Here is a 21,974-nt window from a genome sequence, read left to right as displayed (position 1 = left end):
GTGCCCCGGGAGCGTCCGGTGGGGCCATCTCCCTGCCCTGGGGCCCTGGCCCTTCTCTCCTCTGCTCTGTAGTTTCTGAGGCCCCCGGGTTTGGATTGACAAGGCCCCTCGGAGAATCCTGGCACAGGTTCAGTTGGCCGACCCAGGCCAGGGCAGGCACGTCTTGAGCTGGCGGGTTGGAGGCCGGGGCCACGGGCCTGGCCTGGAGCCCGACGGGGCGGAAAGTCTTGGATGCCCGGGTCTGTCCCACCCTGTGCACAAGGAGAGCCTGGAGGCTTTGGCCGAGGATGGGCACCAGGCCCCACGGGGGAGAGGGCCCCGGGCAAGGGAGGGAGAGCAGCACCAAGCAGGTAGGGGCTGGGCCTAGGGAAAGTGCCGGAGCGCAGGCCCGGCGCCCTAGATCCGCTCCCAGGCTGAGAGCCCTGACTGGCTCCGGATGCTTCTGCACTGTCATGGAGGGAAGGGCTGAGGGGAAGGGTCTCGCTTGCCCCCACACCATCAAACGACCGTTTTACTGTTCGGGCCATTCCCCTGCCCAGGGGTCAGGGCTAAGCGTGCCCCCCACCCCCACCCCAGACTCATGCCTTCTCTTCCTGCCTTGCCCACAGCCCAGAAGCTGGACCTGGGAGCCATGGCCACCAGCATGGACCCTGGGGCCCCCAGTCCAAGAGGGCCTTCTCAGCCAACCACAAGCCCGCATCCTGCCCCAGGCCGTCGTGGGTAGATGGGTCACGGTGGCCCATGGTATGTGTGTGTGAACAAGAATCTGCACATGTAAGTGCCTGAGTGCGTGTGAGCACATGTCTGTGCGCTTCTAAGTGTGTGTGTTTGTGAGTGTGTGGACAAAACTGAGCCTGGTGTAAGGGTCTAGAAGGGACTGTGCGGGCGGGGGTGTAAGTGCATGTGGATGACTGTGTACGTGTGCATGTGTGCACGTGCGCATGGGCATGAGACTCTGAGAGCGTACGTGTGGGTGTGCACAGGTGTGAGAGAGTGTGAGGACGGGGTCTCCCAGCGACCGCAGGCCGGGCTCGGGGTGGCGGGGTGGCGAGCGCCTTACTTGACGGTGGAGACGGTCCCCGTGGTGATGGAGTCTGTTTTGGAGAAGGTCGACTTCAGGTACTCGGGTGCGTTGAAGGGCAGGGAGGCAGGTGGCTCGGGCCCTGGCCCGGGGGCGCCGGGGGCGCTGGGCACGCTGGCGAGGGGGGCGGGAGCCAGGCTGGGGGCAGGCGGCACCTTGGCGGGGCCCAGCTTCTGGGCGCCCCGGACGTCGTACTTGGAGGGGCGCCCCACCTTGCCCGTCTTGAAGGCAATGGCGCCGCCCATGTCGGGGCTGCCCTCCCCAGGCTTGAAGAGGTGCAGGTACTTGACGTTCTCCAAGTCGTACTTGGACGGCTTCTTGTAGGTGCTGCCGTTCTGGGGCCGCAGGCTCTCCCCCGTCTTCAGCTTCTGGATGAAGAAGTCGTACTTGGAGGCGCGGGCCACCAGGCCCTGCATCTGCATGCTGCTGTGCGACGGCAGGGGCAGGATGGTGGCCTTGGTCTCCAGGTGGGCCGTGCTGCCCGGCAGCCGCAGGCTGGGCAGGGGGGCGCCCGGCTCCTTGCCCGCCCGCTCATCGGCCTTGGCACCGGGGGCCGGCCAGGAGAGCTGCTCGCCGGCCTTGAGCTTGCGGATGTACTCCTCGTACTTGGAGAAGCGCGCCCGCTTGCCCAGGGCCTCCTCGGCAGGGGGCAGCCCGGACGAGCTGGCCGCCTCGGGGGTGGCGCCCGCGTGCAGCTTCTCGAAGCTGATCTTCCGGGCCAGCTCGTCCCTCGTGTTCTGGTCGTCGTAGCCGAACATGCCCAGGAACTCGGTCATGGTGGAGGCCGCGTAGTCCCGCAGCGAGGAGGACTCCCCTGTGGCGCCAGGGGGGGAGACGGGCGGTCACCTCTGGGAGGGGGCCGGGGGACCGAGGGGACAGGTGCTGCGTCCCCCACCCCGGGAACCCCCCCAGGAGGAAGGGCCGGTGTGGGGAAGGGGCGGAGCGGGACATGATCTATGGACACTTGGCTCACTTGTTAGGTTTTACGACTCTTAAATTAATTTGTTTTAAAAAAAAGTAATTAATACTGGGGTAAAATAAAACGAGTTCATCAATGCCAGGAAAATCAATTTCCTAAATGTTCTGGCCGATGGCTTTTCAGTACATTAAACAAAGTTTCATAAATGTCTCCGCTCTCTCGCCTTGGCCTAATATGAAAGAGAAGTCATTTTACTGGAAGTAAGGCCAGCACCCAACCTGGCTCCCCGGATGGGGGCGAGAGCGGGGGCCCGGGCACAGGTGGGGAGGTGGGCCGGAGGCTGGGCAGACGGGAGGGAGCCCAGGGGGCCGAGGGGCCACTCTGGGTCGGGGTGGGCCCACTGGAGGACCTTCCCTCCCCTTCTCCTAATGGCCACATGGGACCAGGGGATATCCCCAAGCCTGCCCCCCAGGGCCCTGGCCTCCTGGCCTCCCCAGGCCGCCCCCGACACAGCTGGGTCGGGCAGACCCTGCTGACGCGCGGCCTCAGACTCACGTAGGGGCGACCCCACCCCGCCTGCCTGCACACCAGGACTTCCGGCGGGGAAGAGCCCCGCACACCTCCGCAGCCATCCTCCAGGCCCCAGTGCCCCGCACACGGAGGGCCACCATCCTCCCCACCTGTCTCCAGGCAGGGGCACCCGGGAGTCCCGGAGCACCCCCACAGTGACAGCCCACACCCAGACACACTCACACCCATGCTCACACACCCTCTTAGGGACACACACTCATACAGTAACACACCAGTGACATGCACACTCATATGCATACCGTAATGCACTTGTACACAGTGACACAGCTCACACACACTCAGAGGAACACACACATGCATACTGTGATGTACACTCATACACACAGTGACACATGCTCACACACGGACACACACTCATACACACTAACACACCAGTGACAGGCACGCTCATACGCATACTGTAATGCACTTGTACACACAGTGACACACGCTCACACTCAGGGACACACTCACACTAATACACCAGTGACAGGCACGCTCATATGCATACTGTAATGCACACTTGTACACACAGTGAAACATGCTCACACACACTCCGAGGGACACACACCCACACTGACACCAGTGACATACACCCACATGCATATTGTGATGTACACCCGTACACAGTGACACATGCTCACACACGGACACACACTCATACACATTAACACACCAGTGACAGGCACGCTCATGTATACTGTGGTGTGTGCTCATATACACATAGTGACACACGCTCAGACATACACACTCGGACACACACAGTGACACACACGCATGCACATGCTCTGTGGAGCACACTTGTACACACATAGTGATGCTCATACAGTGGCAATGCTCAAACTCAGGGACACAGTGACACACAGATGCACATCCATAGTGCCAGTGACGTTTATTTACACACATGCAGTGACACGCACACTCAGTGATGCATGCTCAGTGACGCACACTCATGCACACTCAGCGGCACACACAGTGACATGCTCATACACAGTGACACGTTTATACACTCATAGGGATACACACAGTGACACGTGTTTATACACCCCTACAGTGACACGCCTGCTCAGTGATGCATGCTCACACAGTGATACACGCACTCAGTGACCCACTCACTCATTCACAGTGACATGTTCAGTTACACACACACAGTGACAATCATGCTCATACCCAGTGACACGCACCCTCATAGTGACCCACACACATACACAGTGACACACTCAGTGACACACACAGTGATGCACTCATGCAGCACCACACACAGTGACACACACACACTCACTCACACCCAGTGACATTCTCGCATACACCTCACACTGCTCCCACTCCAGACTCACACTGCCCGCCACCCTCCCGACTACATACACGCATGTGGATGCCCCCCCATGCCCGCCCTGTCTTCCGGGTTTCCCCTCAGAGGCCCCTCCTTCCACACACACAGCCCGCCATGCTGATGGGCGACTCCCGGCGCACATGACACACTCACTCACTCACTGACTCGCTCAACACCTCCTCCGAGCCATGCCCTGGACCAGGCTGGGCTCACACAGAAGGGAGAGACCCATGCTGACCCCGGGTTCCCTCCACGTGTTCCCTCTGGTTGGGTGGGAGAAGATGCATTCGGGCACACTCGGGGGGGACAGCACCCTGGTGGGGGCAGGGGGAGGCCCAGGTGCCAGCGGGCAGATGGCAGACGTGGCCTCCTGGCCCTGCCCGACCTGCCTGTGGGGGGCCAGCGGACGAGGAAGGAGACGCTCCGAGCTCCTGGGGGCCTCCCTCCGTGGAGACCAGGACCCCACCAGGCGAGGAGAGGACAGTCAAGAGCGGCCACCTGGCACCCAGTGTGGGCTGTGACCCGAAGAGTGAGCCGCTGTCCTGACCTCGGGCTCCTCAGGGTGAGGGGCCCGGCCTGGGAGGAGGGGGCTCTGGCTGCTGGATTCGGTGGCTCAGGGACCAGGGAAAGGGGCTAAAAATAGCTGGAGGCAGCTGAGCCCTCGCTATATATGGCAGAGAAACAGGAGGCTTTTGAAGGACAGCGGCTGAGAGCAGGGAGGGGACCAGGCTGGGGTCCCCAGGCGGCCCCGAGGCCTGCATTCCTGAGCTCCAGAGCCCAGAGAAGGTGGCCCAGGACCCAGACAGAGGTGGTGACAGCTCTGCCCACTCCCCAGTGCCCAGGGCTGGGCCGGCTGTCCCAGGTGGGAGCTGTGGGCCCACTCAGCCTCGAACTAGACGGGGCAGGCCCCGGCCCACTAGGCCGCGGCCGCCCAGGGCCTGGCCCTGCCTCCCGCCATCCTGGCTCCCCTGCCCTGGAGAGGGAGGGGGCCAGAAGCCAAGGCCTGCTCGGCTGGGGGGCAGCGCTGGGCAGGTGGGGGCGGGGGGCTGCTCAGGGACAGCGGCCCTTGTCCTGTCCCTGTCCTCTGCTCCGCCCGGCGCAGTCACCTTGGGTCTGGGAGCAGCAAGGGCTTTTCCTATCAGAGGAAGCTGAAGGTCACACTTTTCCTCATTGATCTTGCAATGTTTGTTAATTACTCTGTCACTGATGTGGCGAAGGATAATTAAACAGCTCTGTTTATATCTTATATGCATAATTACGTGGGCTCCCCGCGCAGGGAGGAGATGTGCCCCGCGCCGCGGGGGGAAGGGGACAGGGAGCGGGCACAGAGGCTCAGGGCACCAGCGCAGGCTGCGGAGGAAGGCTGGGCGCCTGCTGGGAAGCCCCCTGGCCTGGGGTTCCAGTCCCAGGGGTGACCCCTTTCCTGCCCTAAGCTCCCTCTCCTGGTGCAAAAGGACTCAGGGCTGCCCCGAGGCCTAAGGACAAGGAGACTCCAGATACACCCGGCCTCAGCCTCCTGGGAAACAGGAGGGCAGCCGGTGGGGAGGGGGTGGCGTCTGGAGCGGGTGGGGGTGGGGGTGGGATAGGCTGGGCTGATCTGTCCTGCTTAGGGAGAGCCAGGATGGAGGCACGGGGAAAGAGAAGGCAAGGGGAGACGAGATGAGATGACGGTGAAGACGGCCCAAGGGAGGGACTGGAGAACAAGGCCTGTCCGAGGACTCCTCGGAGAAACCTCCAGAAAACAGTATTTGGAAACAACCAGCCCATGTAGTTGATGATGCTGATCTCCCTCCCCACACTTGTGCCCAGGTACTGGGTACCTCAATAGGCTTGTCCCTATCAGGTGTGGTGCAAACAGAGCTAGCCAGTCAGCCATCTGTCCATCAGCCAGCCATCTGTCTGTCCACCATCCATCCGCCATCCATCCATCCGTTTCCTGAAGATCCACTGTGTGAGGCAGCACCCCCTCTCCCCAGCCCTGCTCATGTGCTTGGGAAATTGCCTTCTCTGTCCCTTTCCTTCTCACCCCTGGCACCCACAACTGGTCTCCCCTACCCGGTCACCACCTTGGCCCTGAGCCCCGCCCTCCCTCCAGGTCCTCGCTGGGTCAGGACGAGGGGCCAACAGGTGGAGCCGGGCTGGGGGAAGTTCGGGTGCTCCCTGGCCCTGGGGCCTCCCCGTGGGGTGTCCTGCCCCGACATCACCTCCCCCTAAGGCAGCACCCACCTGATGCCTGCTTGGCACTGGGCGCTCTGTCCTCCTTGGGCGCCACCCCGTCAGGGTCCTTCTCCGGGCCACCCTCCTTGGTGGGCTCTGCACCCGGCTCCTCCTCGTCGCTGCAGCCCTGGGGCTGCACCATGTAGACGCCCTCGGGTGGCAACTCCAGGCCCTCGCGGGTGACCCGGCCCAGCACGGGGGCAGGCGCTGGCTCCTCGCTGTACTCCCCGTTGACCCACTTCTCGATCACCGCCCGCCTCTTGTCCTCTTCGCTGTGGGGGGCCCGGGCCACCCCAGACTCGGGACTACTGCGCTCTTTCTCCCGGGGCCGCAGCGGGCTGCCCTCGGCGTGGGCACCAGCCTCCACGCTCTTCTCCACCACCACCTGGCGGCTCAGCTTGGCACAGATGGCATTGAGCTTCAGGCCGCCTTTGCGCTTGGTTGCCATGGCGGGCTTGCCGGCAGGCGGGTCGCTGCACCGGGTGCCTTCAGCTGCAGGGGGGCAGGAGGGCCGGGTCAGAAGCAGGCATCCCTGCTGGGCACTGCCCACCCACCCAGAGAGCCGAGGCCAAGGTTCAGCTCTTGCACCCCAAGATCTTCCTGACTGAAAGTCCACCGCACCGCCTGGGGCCTCCTAGTGGGTGTCCACTTCCCCTCCCACACTGGGAATGCCAGGGGCCAAGCTGGCACCTCACTCTGCCCCTGAGCCTGGCACACACCTAGCATGCAGCAAGTGGTTCTGGAAATACTTTGTGACTGAACGAATCAGTGAATGAGTGAACAAATGAATGACTCTTCAAATGCAAGGACATTCTTCGACCCAACACCTGCTTCCTGGAAGCATTTCCTGGACGTGTTGGCCCCAAAGCTTCCTCTAAGGCGAGCAGGCACAGAGGAAGGCAGGTATGCCGTGATACACGGGAAACCGAGGCACAGACAACTTAAGGAGCCGGTCGTGAGTTCAAGCCGGCAGTGCCAATGCTGGATGGTGGCAGCCTGACTCACGCTGCCCCCCTAGGGAGGAGGCAGCAGAGAGCTGGGGCCACCCATGTTGGCCTTATTACCCAGCAGCCCTTGGCCGGCCCCCTCCCCAGCTGAGCACCGCAACCCTGGGGCCTGGGTTCCCACCTGACTCCAACTTCTGTCTCCCTGGGGTTTCCTTCTCCTTTCCTTCCAGCCAGGGGCCTCCCCTTTTCCTGGTTCCCTTGCTTTCGTCAGGTCTCCCCACCGCCCTGTAGCCCCTCCTTTGGCCTCCCCAGCCATTTCCTGTCAACTCCCCCATGCCCCAAGCAGCAGTAAGGGTGCCCGAGGGCAGAGCTCCTCCAGCCCCAACTAGGGACACTGGTCCCCGCACCAGGACCTCACTCTCCCTCCTCTGCCTCCCCAGCTCCTGCAGCCAGGTCCCCAGTGGGAAGCCCAAAAGCTGCAGCTACAGCTCTAATCCCAGAACACCACAGCCCGCCCTGAACAGCTGGAACCCGCCGTGAGTGCTGGCCAGACCCCCTCCTGGCAGTGCCCAGCCCTGTGCCCAAGGGGGCACAGGGGGTCCCGGGAGTTGGCAGCTATGGCAAGCATGCCCACCACACAGCCTGGGACCTGCCATGACGGCCAGCCTTGGGGGACACACACAGAGTGCCCCTCATGTTCATCTGTCTGTCTGTACATCTGTCCATCCATCATTTAGTGAGTCTGTACTCCACGCCAGACCCTGTAGTGGGGTTGGGGACAGGGCGGTGGCCGAGGCAGAGGAGATCCTGGCCCCCACTTGCTTCACGCCTGGGGACCCCTAGCAGAGCCTCTCGACTGCCAGAGCTCCACGGCCTGGAGCAAGTGTCCCCGAACAGAGAGCCTGCCACCCCCCCCAGTCCCCACACAGCTCAGCTGGCCATGGGTGGGCAGGGGCCCTCCTCCACTCCCCTGGCCCACTGTCAGAAGGGGCTTCACTGTAAGGGACCAACACCCCCACACCCGAAGGAGAGCAGAGGCCTATCGGACAGGGACGGCCACCGCCGCACCCACCCAGGGACACCAGGGACACAGCCCCCAGCGGACTTGCCTTGTCCAGATGGACTGTCGTCCCCCACCCTGAGATACACCAGTGCCTGGCCACCCGGCCAAATCCTTGCCTTATGGCCAGACACCCACGTGCACAGTCTCACTGAGCTGGGGGATGAGATGACTCCAGCCCACCCTACCCACAATTAGAGAAGGGTCTGCCAGGCCCTGCCCCAGGCCACTGCCCACTGGACCCCCGACTGTCCCCATGTCCCCTGACCAAGCCAGCCACCCAGCCTCAGGCCAGCCACCAGGCTCTGTGACAACAGCTTCCTCCAGCAGGCCCTGGGCCTCACCTGGTGCCCCGTGCCCCCTCCCTGGGCGGGGAAGGGCAGGGCGGGAGGGGTCACTATTTTTACCCGGAGGTAAGCAGCCGAGTGTACCCGGCCGACAGCAAACGAATCCATAAATATTTATCCCAAGGAAGGGGGAAGCAGAAGCTCCCAAGGCTACACTGGCTGCCCCCGCCCCGGGCCCCCACCCATCCTGAGCCCCCACCCCACCCCTGCCTAGCAGTGGCTGTGTGCCTGGCTCTGTCCCTGGCGGGGCCCCCGCCAGCTGTGCTGCAGCTGTGCACCCAGGCTCCCCCTGCCAGCCCCCAGGCCCCTCTGCTCCTGACTGCTCCCCCTACACCTGCCCTCCAGCTGCTGCTCTGCCCCAGCCCACCTGCCTTCCAGATGTTGCCCTCCCTCTGACTCTGCTGCGGGTCCCGGGGGTGGCGGTGGGAGAAGGCCGCACGGCCCGGGGACCCGGTGCAGGAGGCAAAGGCAGGGCTTGTGCGTGAGCGTGAACACGGGCGCAGCTGGGGTGGGAGGCGGGGGCCTGGGGGCCCTGAGATCCAGCCAAGTCGCCCACCTGCCCGCCTTCCGGTCCACCTCGTGGGGCCTTTCTCCCTTGCCCCCTGTCAGGGCACTGGGCCCTGCCGACCCCCCATGCTCCCCCCGTAGTCTGACCCCAGGCTCCTGTCCGTCTAAACATCCCCCCGACTTTCTTCCCCAAAATATAAACGCCACGGCCAGGCCTCAATGGGAGGAAGCCATCCGTCCCCGGCCTGTCACGGCCCCTTTCATCTGCTTCCCGCCACCAGCCTGCCTGCGGCTCTATTTACACTGGACGCTTCCTCTGGGAACAATACTGCCCAGGAGGTGGGCTTGGGACCAAGGGTGGGAAGATGAGGGGACCCCTCTTCTGCTCACCAGGGACAGGCAGGCTCCGGAGGCGAGGAGAGGGGAGGGGGCAGCTGAGGGGGCCTGGCCAGGCCTGGGGCAGAGAACAGGGCAGCCCCTGGTCCCCCAGGGCTCCGGACCGGCTGTGGAGAACAAGGGAGGTGGCTCCACCCCATGGTTCAGAGCCTGGGCCCCCAATGCCCACGAGCTCATGCCCCGGCTCGGCTGCCCAACAGCCCCCAGCCCCCAGCTCCGGGGGAGCTCTCTCCCCTATAAATGGTGGTAAAGCGAGAGGTGGAACATCTGGGTCAGCACAGGTCTGGGCAGCAAGGACCCTGGACGGGGACAAGATGTGGCCCCACAGCTAGGCACAAGATCCCCAGGCTGGGAACCCTTCTCTGGCTCAGAAGAGGAAGGCTGGAGAGCTGGGTAGGGGCAGGCTGCCCTCTCGGCCTCTCTCCCCTCATCCTAACAGATGGCCCTGCCCAGGCTCCCCAGTTCTCCACCCTTCCGGGGGCCCCGGCAGGCAGCTCCTGTCTGGGCTGAGCAGACCCCGGTTGGGGGTGGAGGAAAGGAGGGGCAGTGACCAAGCTGCCCACCTTTGGGGTTCTGGTGCCCAGATTCCCCAGAGCAAGCCAGGGACGCAGGCACCAGTGTTGCCCCCACTCTGTAAAGGAGGAAACGGATCCTGGGAGTTATGAGGACCCCCAGAGCCCCGGCTCAGGCTGGAGGAGGGTCTTGGGGACCAGGGCTCAGCAGGGGGACGGAGCCACCCCGGCTACATCCCCACGAAGGCCCCAGTCCTCCCTGTGGGGACTCCTTCCGCCCCAGCCCTGTCGTCTCCTCACCCCCACTCCCTGCTCCCATACCACAGAGCCCCCTAAAGTGTTAACTGCGATGGGTAAAATGGTGCAGCAGATTGCTACAATAAATAATTTACTGATATTTATAAATATTCAAATCAGCCAGCTTCAGAAATCGAATGAAGGGAGGGCCTTGGGAGAGGGGCCCGCGATGGCAGTGCCGCCCCCAAAGGCTGTGGAGGGCCAGGGCTCCTGCGGGGTCTCAGTGAGAACAGGGGGCTCCTGGCGCTGCACCTGGCCCCCCAGTCCCCGATCCCTGGGGGGGAGGGCTGGAGATGGCTGGAAGAACGACTCCATCTCCTCTCCCGGAGAAGAGGGTCTGGAGCCCACCGTCCTGCCGTGGGGCGGGGGACGGTCCCGGGGGGCCGGGTGGGGGCCCCTCCCCGACCCATGAGTGATGGAGCTGGGGCTGGGCTGCCTGTCAGCTCCCGGGCTCCCGGTGCTTTATGGGCTCTGCTTGGTGGCTCTGAACTCCCTGGTAGGAAATAAAGTTCTCCCTGCGCGTCCCTTCTAAACATTTCACTCAGTGGAAACGGTGTTTAAGAAAAATGAGGACGTATTTCTTTCTAAGGATGCATTCTCCCCTTTGGGCAGTCTACTGCCCGCTGTATATCAGGGGGTGGGAGGCAGGGGCCAGGACAGGGTGGGCCTGGCCTCTGTGCCGGGATGGTGCCACCCATGTGACACAGACCTGTCCCCAGGCAGCCGGCTGGAGTGTCCCGTCTCCAGATGAGGAAGCCGGGGGCTGTGGGGCAGCTGGAGACTGCCACCGGGACAGGAGGCCTCCAAGTTCACGCTCCTAAACCCCACTCCTCTGCCTCCCCACATGACCTGCATTTCGAGTCACCTCCCTGTTACCCTTGACGGCCATGAGCCCTGGCCTTGGGGTGCTGTGCCCCTGCTCGTTCAACAAAGGCTCCCTGGGTGCCGGACACAACGTGAGCAAGTCAGATGGACACGGCTCCAGCCATCCCGGACGAGGAAAAATTCAGACAAGGGAGCAGACGTTCAAAAGTCGTTACCCGAGAGTGACGGCTGTTGTGAAAGTACGTGTCCCCCAGGAGCCGCCAGGAGTGGCGAGGCTGGGGAGCAAGGAAACTTTCCCAGAAACAGGTGCCCCCGCACTTCCCCTGCTCCCCCAGACACCCCCTGGGCCGCATCATGCTCTCCCCCCACCTCGTGGCCCATTTCCATCCTGTCGGCTCCCTCCCCCGTCTCTCCCTGCTGGGACCCCTCCCTGGGGCCTGGACTGGTCCCCTGGGGGATGTCCTTCCCTCTTGGGCCCAATCTCTTTCCCAGCTCGGAAGAGAAGGTGGGAGGGGAGGCAGCTGCTCCCCTGGGGCTCTTGTCTGGGCCCCTGGTCCTCAATGGCTCTGAGCTGGGAGCGGGGGGACACGCCGCTGGCCCTGGCTTGTCCCCCTTTGTTTATTTATTTATTATGATTTTTTAGTCCAGTTAAAAGGTTTACTATCCAGACGAGTCTAAGTGGCCTCACTTAGCGTAAGTAACTCTATAAATCAGGGGAACTGTTAGCATCCACCGCCCAGGCTGGCTATCAATCTCCCCCAGGTCACAGCCACACAGGAAGGGGAGAGAAAAAGAGTTACCACCCAGGGGAGATCTAAAACACACACACTGAGCAAACGCACACAGTGGCGTGCACGCCCGTGTGCACACACACACACACGCTCGGCATCTATTTGTACAGCCGCATTGCATTCGCACGTCCACAAGTGGAGTGGCTGTGGGAACCTGGAAACGCCGCCGGCGGTCATGGTGCTGGGGCGGGAACCCGGCTCGGTCACCTCCTTCTGTGGCCATAATAGGAGATGACCTGAGGGAGGGGGGCCTGGGGAGGGCTCAAGGCAGGTTCCAGTGGGATCCCACCACCTGCTCTAGGCGAGCTGTGCTGGGGTCCCCGCCTCTGCCAGGCCCAAGGGGACTGAGCTGGTCCCTTTTGCATCCCCAAGGCAGGCACATGGCAGGGACACAGGGCTGAGGCCTGCATGTCCCAGGCCCCTGATGGGCTGTGCAGTCACCCCAGGCCAAAGACCTAGTTTCCCAGTCCCCACCCGCTTGCCCAGGGCCACGCGCACCCCAGACCCGGCAGCCGGCTCGGGAAGGGCAGCGCTGCCTGAAGGGGGCCCATGGCTGGTGAGCACCCAAGGTGGCCTTTCCATGGCGGCCTTGGAAATGCCCTGATGTGTATTCCCACCCCATCCCGGCATTGGCCCCAGACCTGGAAGGTCCCATGGGCTGAGCCCCACCAGGGACTGGAGCGGAGAGCGGGGAGACCACTCCCAGCATCCCCTGGGAGGGCCAGAGGCGGCCCAGGCGGCCCGAGGGGGAGGCCTGCCGCGGCCCACCTCCTCCCCTCGCGGCCCTGGCGGCCCCCTGGCTCGTCTGCCCACCACCCGCCTGCGTCTCCCCGTGAACTCTATTTCTCTTTCCTCGGAAAACAACTGAGCTGTAAATACTGTTTAACCTTCTCCCCCCTCCCCCCCCAGCACCCCCTCCCCTTTGCACTATAAAAACACAAATATGCCATAACTCAGCCGGCCCGGCCGCCCAGCCTCCAACATGCCCCGCGCCCGGGCCTCTCAGGAAGGTCATTACAAACGACTTTCCGATTCACTGCTCCTGAAATAATTTTGTGTATTAAAACCTGAATCTGCACTTTCTGGGGCCGAAAGCCTCGCTTAATTATGGTGGGTGTCCTTGGGACGGACAGTGATCCCTCACTTGGCAGCCGCGCTCCAGCCCCCCGCCCGCCAGCCCGCCCCCCTCCCCGGGCCCAATCTGTTTTCAAAGTGTGTCTGTCCTTTATTAAATTGTTTTCTTTTCCACATTATCAGTTGCCATGGAGACCTCATCTCTCGGATTATTTGAATTTCATTATATCTATTGATTTGGGAGCATTTCATCTTTTTTATTGTTTTTCTGTCAATTTTCAAAACGAATAACCATCTAATTTGCGTCAGTGCTGATTATGTTTGTCCCTCAATAGAGGTCGGCAGCTGCGCTGGGGAAACAAATCAATGAAAAACCATCATAAAACTCCCCACTCCGGTCTCCAGGATGTGTGGGTGACATTCCACGCCTGCGAGAGACACACTCATCAGCTCCAACTTCGGCGATGGTGGCGGCGGCTCCGCTCCACGTCCGCCTCCTTTGGCCTTAATATTTAATTTTGCGATTCGGGGCATTATTAGTGGTGTTTTTATTAGTGTGTGTGCTGGCGAGTGTCTGGTGGTGGGCTGGCTGTTTAATTTGTGGGTGAGGCAGGGAAGCCCCGGGAGGGAAGGGCAGACATTGGGGGGATGCGGTGGGAAGTGGAGAAGTGCAGGAAACCCCCGGAGGAGAGCGGAAAGGAGCCGGGGGACCCGGAGGCCCCGGGCCGGGGGCTGGAAAAGGGGGATGCAGAGGGGGCCCGAGAAGGGGAGGAAAAGAGGGAATTCAAATTGCTTACTTTGTTGGTTTTTTTTAAATAATTTATGCAATTTTAAGCATTTATGTATAAATTTTTTAATAAGCCACCCCGGAGCAGGATGGTCATTAACATCCCAACGTCCTTCTGTCCAATGGGCTGGCGGAGAGGATCAATTTCTGAGAGTACTTTCCCTTTTTTATGACATGATAAAATGCTTTTAAAGCAACTTACACAAATATGGAAAATTTTTCTTTTTTTTTTCCCATCCCCTCTCCCTTCTCCTAACAGCCTGTCCACCAAGGAGGGGCGAGTGTGCTCACACGCTCGTGCTCACACTCTCTCTCCTGCCGGGGAGGGGGGCTGCGGGGGGCTGGCAGGGAGACAGCCCCAGTTCTAACTGGAACTGGCCGCCTGTCCTTCTAACAAGGGCATAAACTTTCATTACCCATGCACGCAGTCAAAGACAATTTAGGGAAACGCACTGCTTGGAAAAGGAAAACCTCAGCGATTCGTGGCCCACGCCACCGCCATCTGGGGGGTCTCGCCTCCAGAGCAAAGAACCTGGGGACTGAACCTTTGGTCCTGGCCAGCGAAGGCAGGGAAGAGTGAGGGGTGGGCTTTCCTGGGGGACCCTCGGTCTGCGAAGAGACCAGGCAGAGTGCCCGGGCCCCTCGCTGGCAGTCCCCGGAGCCTTGCCCTTCACCAACCCCAAGCAGGCCTGGGCTTCTCAAGGGCATGCTCAGGGCCTGGTATACAGCGGATGCTCAGTGGTGCAAATGATGGACAGACAGAGGGACAGAGTGAAGGCAAAGGAGGTGGAATGGGTGCAAGGAGTCCCATGGTCCCTGAAGAAGCCCAAGAGGCTGGGGGCAAGGTGCCCTCTCCAGGTGTCACTCCTCTCTGGGAGCAGGCCTGGGTAGAGAGCGTAAGAGAGGAACAGCTTGGCTGCCATCACCCCTACCCCCAGTCCCTTAAACTCCCTCAGAGACAGAGCCAGGCCTCGTGAGGAGAGCAAGTGGCTCTGACTCCAGACCAAGGGATGACTTGATTCGGCTTCCCTTCCAACTCTTTTCCTGATAAGGAATTAGAGGAGGTAGGATGGGCACAGGGGACCCATGAGGGGAGCCCTGCTGAGGAGGATGATCCTAGATCCTAGCAAGTGGCCTGAAGCCCTGATCCTGGATCCCAGCAAGTGGCCTGAAGCCCTGATCCTGGATCCCAGCAAGTGGCCTGAAGCCCTGATCCTGGATCCCAGCAAGTGGCCTGAAGCCCTGATCCTGGATCCCAGCAAGTGGCCTGAAGCCCCGATCCTAGATCCCAGCAACTGGCCTGAAGCCCTTCCCAGCCTGTAGCTGCAGGATGGCATCCCGCTCTCCCAGACCACACTCAGGCATCTGGACTTTGGCAGCTTCCACAACAGACAAATCAACATCAGACAGTTGGCTCCACCTCTTCACCACTTGTGACTTGAAGCACGTTGCTTTCCTGCCCTGGACCTCAGTTTCCTGATCTGGAATGCAGAGGATGGAAAGGATGAGGTTGTGTGGCCCATGGCACATGCCTGGCACAGGGCCTGGCAGCCATGGTTCATGCTCACTAGACAAGGAGGTGTCTGCGGGCAGGGATCCCTCCTCACCCTGGAGCTCCTGATTCTCCCTCAGGAGGGCACCCCTCCCTCTGGGCAAGCCAGCCTGCAGCTACTCCAACCCGGATAGGGGTCCACTGCTGCTGGGACCCTGGCAAGGCCAGGCCACCCCAAGTCCACAGTGGGGATCCCTGGGGAACAGGGCTGCCACCCACCTTCCCTCCTTTTCTGGGCTTGGATGCCACCTCCCTTAACTGTCATTAAAATAACAAGTTTCTGTTACAATCTAAACATTCCCACATCACATAAAGGGTTATATTACACCCGAGTCACTCCTGGCCCATGTTTGCACAGAAAAGCTCACGGCAGGTCCCCCCTCCTGACGAAGTGACTTATTAAAGTTTAAACAGTAATTAACAGAACAATAAAAATAAAGGGATGTTTGGGGAGTCATAGCACACAGGGTTTTTGGCAGTGCCAGCAGTTTTTCAGTGCCCTGCGCTGGCAGCAAAATGCAACTGTAGAAGCCAGGGGGGACAGAGGACCCGGCCGGGCTGGGCCAGGGGAACCTCAGGCCTGAAGGGCGAGAAAGCAAGGCCAGGCCGGCGGAGCAGGGCGAGGGGGGCCCACCCGGGGTCTGTGTGGCCCACTGCTCCGGCCGGAGCCGGGGTAGCAGGGGTGGCTCCTGGAGCAGGAGAGCAGGGCAGACTCCGGCAGGAAAGCCGCCAGCCTGGGGCTGGGGGCTGCTGGGGGAGGCCAAGAAGGGTGTGAGGCCAGGCCAGGCTGGGCCCCAGGCACTTCGGGAGCCCGGGACCTCGGGTGGGCATCAGGTACCCCTGGCACCGTGACCTCAAAAGACCCCACAGTTAATGGACTCCTGGGGGCTGCATTCAGCCACTCTAGGCTCCCCACCCTTCCCCCTATGGCCACACTCTCAAGAGCTCTCCTGAAGCGACCCCCAGCCCCTGCTAAGCCTGAGTCAGGTCTCAGGGGAAAGACTTCCTCTCCCCACTCTGGGAGCGGGAGATGGGCTGGCCGCCCTCATACAGGCTGGGTCCCACCTGAAGGGACAAAGCCCCCAGCTAGCCAGGCCAGGCCGGGCTCCCGCTGGAGAAGTCCTCGCTCTGAGGCTCAGAGGGGGCTGGGCCTGGATCTTGTCTGATTAGCACCTGCTGGGGAGGGCTGGACCAGTTATCCTTCGCTTTTCTCAGTCCTCGATTCCAGAAGTTCCGCCTCGGAGGCTCTAGGGGAAGGAGCAGGATGGACGAGGAGCCTAAGCCTCCGCAGGACCCAGGCCAGGCATCCTTGAGCTGGGTTCCAGAGCTGTGCTTTCTCCTCAAAGCCTTGGGGACAGAGGAAGAAGGGACAGCGGGAGCCCTGGGTGGCCCCAATGAGCATATGTCTCATGTGGAGACAAACCCACATCACCAGGTGATGGACACCAAGGGACAGCCGGGCAGGCCCTTGACCTCTCAGTCCTCAAGCTGCCCTCTGGCTCCTTCCTTTGGCCGGCGTCCCCGGGCCCAGGCTGCTGTGGGCAGGTGCACATGGTGGGGTGGGGAGGGGCTGTGCTGTCCTGGTGACCAGCCTCCGTCCTCACGATTCCAGTGCCCATGGCCACCTGCCCATTCCTGGACTTCCTCTCCGAGGAGAGCCACTGTAGCATCCAGGCTCTCTCCTCACTGAAGAGGATTCGTTCTAAGAAGTTGCTTTTCAGTAAAGCACCCCTGAACTTGGATCCCTCCCACCAAGGCAGAGCAAAGGGCTGACTCGGGGACCCAATGAGAATGCCCCTTCACCCCTCTGAGCTGACACGTCTCCTCTGCTTGGTCTCCTCCACCTCCGTCCGTGCCTCAGTGCACCAACCTGCCCAGGCCTGCCTGGGATCCTCTTCCTGCCGTGCCCTCTCTCCACCTCAGCGCCTGCCATCAGCAGCCCGGGACCAGCATGGAGCCCAGAGAAAAGCCCCCGGACCCATCAATCAGCCCACAGGGCCCCTGGCCAGGGCGCCTCCTGGGTCCCCCATCCCAGCCACGTGGGCAGCTGTGAGCTGCCATGAGCCAGGCATGGAGGTGAGATGCTGGGTCCTGGCCAGAGTGGCTCTATCACCCCATCTCTCCTGGGATCTGGTTCCTGGGCAGCTGGAGGGAGCCAAGGGCAGGGACTCTGGCTCTGGTTGAGCCCCCATGGCGCCCAGCCCAGCACGGCCTTTCCCCAAGGCCCTTGCTGGCCCAGCAGCCAGGGCAGCAGCCAGGCCCCAGGGTCCCTGATGCCTCCAGGGCTCCAGGCACACAGAACTTTGCCCCGAGGAAGTGGACAGGAGCCAGTGGCTTTCCCCCGCCTCTTTCCTAGGCAGAGCAATTTGGGGTTCCACCCCCTACCAGCTGCCTGACTCACGGAGAGGGGAGAGGGGAGGGTCGAGGCACAGTGAGGGGGCAGGCCATGCCTCCCCAGACTCCAGCTGCTGGGGAGTCAGGGTGGAAGGAAAGACAGGAGCTCAAACTCCCTCGCTGCTGGAGGAGGCAGACTGAGTCACTCGGCTCCGAAGCTCCGGCTGGGGTGGGAGGAGGGGGCAGGGGAAGGCGCACTCAGGGGTAAGAGAAGGGCTGGCAGAGGGCACGGCAGCGGGAATTTGGGTGGCACAATGCCCACGCCATCTCCCAAAGACGGCAGGTAGGGACAGAGGCCTTTGGATGGTCACGCTTGAAGGTGGGCAACGGGGAGCAGGCTGCAGCCTCAGCTGAGGTTTCTAGAACTCCCAACCTTCTCCCTGTCCCACGGCCACAGCACGGAGCTCTGGCTGGGTAAGGAGCCCCCAGGGCGGCCTACACTCAGGTCCAAGCCTCCCAGTGACGAGGGTGGCAGCTCCCAGGGCGGACGGAGGCTGTCCTAGGTTGGTCTGGAATTTTAAACTGGGAGGGAACTGAGGCACAACTGAGACACTTGCAGAATGGCCAGGCCACTCCACTCATCAGAAACAGCCGGACTCCAGCAGCCACTCACTGACCTGGGCCACATCATGACTGGCAGGTCAAACTGTGGGGTGCTGCTGTTTTAAGAGGAGGCTGCTCCAGGGTCCAGCAGCTCCCAGCTCCATACGGGTGTCCGGCTGGAGAGGGTTCACCCAGGGCAAGGGCACCCCCAGCTCTGAAATGGCATCTCCAGGATGCAGGCTTCCCCAAGGGAAGCAGAAGCAAAGCCTGGCTGCCTGGGCTTAGCTTCTGTAAAATGGGCCGGGTCTGTGGGTGGTGCCACGTGATCCTGGGGTGGGGGCGAGGGTGGGTGCACATATCTGAGGCAGGCACCTTCCTCATGCAGCAGCTGAGACCCCCAAGAACTTGTGAGGCCCCCATCCTGGGATTAGAGGAAGGGCCTGGGATGGGTAATCCCAGCCCCAAACCAGCCCCAGGAGAGAAGGCGGGGATGGCAGCAGAGGGAGGACGCCCCACCTACCCCACAGCCCATCTCCACAGTCCCCTGCCCGAGGCCAACAACGGTGCCACGAGGGGACTAATTTGGGTGTCTTTTTTTAAAACTGAGGGCCTGGCGGAGGGGTTTAGCAGTTGTCACCATCTGGAATAAGGAATTACCGTCACCTCCCTAATCCGATATCCCCTAAACCCCAAAGCTGGTTACCGTGGGGGGACGAGGCAGCAGGTGGGTGGGGGCGGGGGCCTGTTCAGGCAAGGGGGAGAGCCCAGGGAGGTGCCCAGGGCCGGGCAGCGCCCCCCACCCACCTCGGAGGGGCCGACACGCAGCGCCCTCGGTGCCCACTCCAGCCCTGCCCGCTCACGCACGCTCACTCCCTGGGCCGCGCCGGCTCGCGCAGGGACCGTCAGGTAAATTAGATCTGAAAGCTGACAATTTCTGACCATATTTCCTTGATTATTTCAAACAAATGCACAGCAGCCGCTGTAAGGAGATTAAAGTGACATAAACGTCCCGAGTGGGAGGGGGGAGGGCAGAGGATTCAGGTCACCCCACCCGTCCCCCGCCTGACAGACGCTATATCGCTATCCAATCCAATAAAAAATCCCCCCCTTTTGCTTTAATTAATTTTACAGCTAGCTTGCTTAATTACTTTCAATCAAAATCCTCCTGCCATCGCAAAATTAGAGATGGTTGAGCTCCATTAGCCTAAATTCTTCATTTCCATATAGAAAAGAGGCTGTCTGCCTAGCCTAGCCGGGCCCCTGGCAGGACGGACGCCCGTCTGCCCGCCCGCTGCCTGCCAGCCCACTGCTGACTTCTGCTCTCTGGGGCCTGGGCATCTGCCTCCTACTCCCCCACCACTGCTCCTGGGCTGAGAGGAGTTGGGGTCCGGAAAGAGGCCCCTCCTGCTGCCCCCAACTCTTCCCCGGGATTAAAGGAGGGTCTGCGGAGCTGGGCTGGACTAACGGGCCAGGGTGGCTGTGGAGCCCTGGACCGGGTTGGGCTGCTCCTGGGGGAAGGAACGGCTGCTGCCGGGCCCCTGCTTCCCTGCCAAGGGCCCCTGCCTGCTTCCCTGACAGCACCTGGTCCCCTGGCTGCCCACGCCTAGGGCGGACAGCCCTGTACCCCAACCCTCCTAGCAGGCCAGGAACACTTCCAGCCTTGGATTGAGACCCTGGCCAGTGGAGACCGTTGGAACTAATGTCACCCAGGGTCTCCTTTCTGCTGTTTCCTGGCTGCTCACTATCAGAGTGACCCCGTGCCAGTTGTCTGCAGGGGGCTAAAGGGCAGTGGGGCAGCCCCTGTGGGCTCTGGCATTCTCTAGAAGAGTTCTCCAGGGCCCACTCGGGCCTCCAGGCCCCTCACATTTCATTTCCCTGGTTCCCAGCCTGCATCAGCTGCTCCTCCACCCCCAGCCTGGGCCGCTGGTACAGGGTCTGGGCCCCATCCACATCCTTCGCTGCTCTGGCTGCCTTCTCCTCCCATCCACCTGCCGCCTCCTCACAGCCCCGAGCCCAGGTCCGGAAGCTCCACTTCAGGTTTTCCATGCTACAGCCCCGAGTGTCACCACAGGGTCCAACCTGAGCTCCAGCTGATTAAGGATCTGCAACAGGATGTAGGGATTACAGTAAAACCTGGCTCTGGATCTGCAGGGGCAGCGGGCCAAGCCCTGGCCCTGGGACTCCCCTCCTCTCCCCTTGGGCACACCCCCCACCCCCACCCAGCAGCCCAGGGAGGGAGGAAGGCTGAGCCCCCGGCCTTCAGGGGGTCTGGGCTGGACTCCAGGGCATGGGTGACAAAGGGTGGCATTAAGCACCCCAGGCCAAGCCTGGCAGAAGGGTGGGGAGGCGAGTCATGGCTGAAATCAACCCTGGGGGCTTCCTTTTCCTCAGGGAATCAACATGGAGGTCGGTGCTCTGGGCCGGACCCCCGGGCCAAAGTTGAGTGGGGAGGGGAAGGAAGTGTGCCCAAGGCTTGGCGAGACCCTTCCAGGCAGCAGGCCTAATGGCCGCCCCTCGTCGGGAGCTCAGAGCCTGAGTGGTGCGAGGCCAGCTTGGGGTGCGGGTGAGGAGCTGGGGGGCTGGCCCTGCAGAGCCTGGGTTTTGGGACACCAGAGCCCCAAGGTCCGCCCGCAGCCTCCTCACCGACCCTACTCCCACAGGCCACCTCGAGGCCGCCTCCTCCTCCTTCTGCTTCAGTTGAGTGCATCAGACACATCCTGGGCACCCGTCATCAAGCGCTCCGCTCAGCCCTGGGCACTCGGAGAAGGGGCTCAGGGTCCTGGGAGTTCCCAACACCACTGAGAGCACAGAGGCCACAGGTGCAAGGCCGGCTTCCTGGGGTCCGTCCCCGGCCTTGGGAGTCAGCAGGCAGGCTGGTGAGAAGGGGTGGCCCAGGGTCCCTGCTTCCTGTCCCCCCCGGAGCTCCGTCCTCCACACAGGTCCACATCCTCTCCCCTGTCCCTTGTCCGTAACATCGGCAAAGGGGACAAGGAGGCCGGGAAGGTGGCAGCAGCCTGTCCTTGGTGGCACTCACTGACTTCCTTGTCTCTCCCTCCCACTGGGGCAGGGCTGAGCCTCATTCCCATCGTGTCCCGAGCCATGCTTGGCCCATGTGGGGAGTGTTCCTAGAGGGCAGACAGCAGAGCAAGTTCTGGGGCAGTGCAGTGGGGTGGCACGGCCACCATCCGTCTCCCGCCCGCTCCTGCTGACCAGCACACCTGCCTCTCACGCTGTGCCTTTAACTCCTCCCTCAACACTGGGTCCTCCTCCTCCTCCCCCTGATCCTCCCCCTGGTCCTCCGCCTCCTCCTCCTCCCGGTTCAGGGGTCCCAGCTGACATCTCACTTCCTCTGGGAAGCCTTCTGAAACGGCCACACCATGCAGAGTTGGCCCTTCGGTAACAACCTGTTTGATTAGCCATCTTCCTTTCAAGCCTCCGAGATCTGAGGGCCGGGACCACTGTTTTAGCCCAGTGCCAGGCCCGGTAAACAGTTACTGAATGAATACAGAGAATGAAGGTTTTCTCAAGTTCATGAGGGGGAAACTTGGGGGCCGGCCTGGGGCCCGACTCCGGCACTACACCCCACCGTGCTCCCAGACCCTGCCTGCCAGCGTGCGGGGCTCCTTGGGTGGGATGGAGGCCCAAGCCCCTTCCCTTGGGTCTCTAACTCTCTTGAGCCCCAGGTTCACCTCCAAACGCCCTTCACAGGGCTCTGCCCAGAGAACAAAAGCGGCCCCAGTTGTTCCAACATTTCTCTGCAGAGGAACAACTGTCGCTGGCCAGCCAGTCCCTTTCCGAACAAACCCAGCAACTGCTGGCAGC

General features: G+C 61.9%; 1 protein-coding gene across 5 annotated transcripts in view; it reads right to left on the bottom strand.

Annotated features, from left to right (window-relative positions):
- The window catches only part of CASZ1 (castor zinc finger 1), a 144,247-nt gene that overhangs the window by 20,210 nt on the left and 102,063 nt on the right, over positions 1–21,974 (bottom strand). For all 5 annotated transcript variants that reach the window (XM_037828544.1, XM_037828545.1, XM_037828543.1 and 2 more), the window contains 2 exons: positions 6,130–6,612; positions 1,061–1,895 (listed from right to left, as the gene is read on the bottom strand). In XM_037828544.1, the coding sequence (XP_037684472.1) occupies positions 1,061–1,895; positions 6,130–6,612 (1,318 nt within the window). The remainder of the gene's footprint in view (positions 1–1,060; positions 1,896–6,129; positions 6,613–21,974) is intronic.

This window comes from Choloepus didactylus, chromosome 2 (assembly GCF_015220235.1).
Source record: "Choloepus didactylus isolate mChoDid1 chromosome 2, mChoDid1.pri, whole genome shotgun sequence".
NCBI classification, from domain to species: domain Eukaryota; kingdom Metazoa; phylum Chordata; class Mammalia; order Pilosa; family Megalonychidae; genus Choloepus; species Choloepus didactylus.
This window is presented reverse-complemented; position numbering and strand designations above follow the sequence as displayed.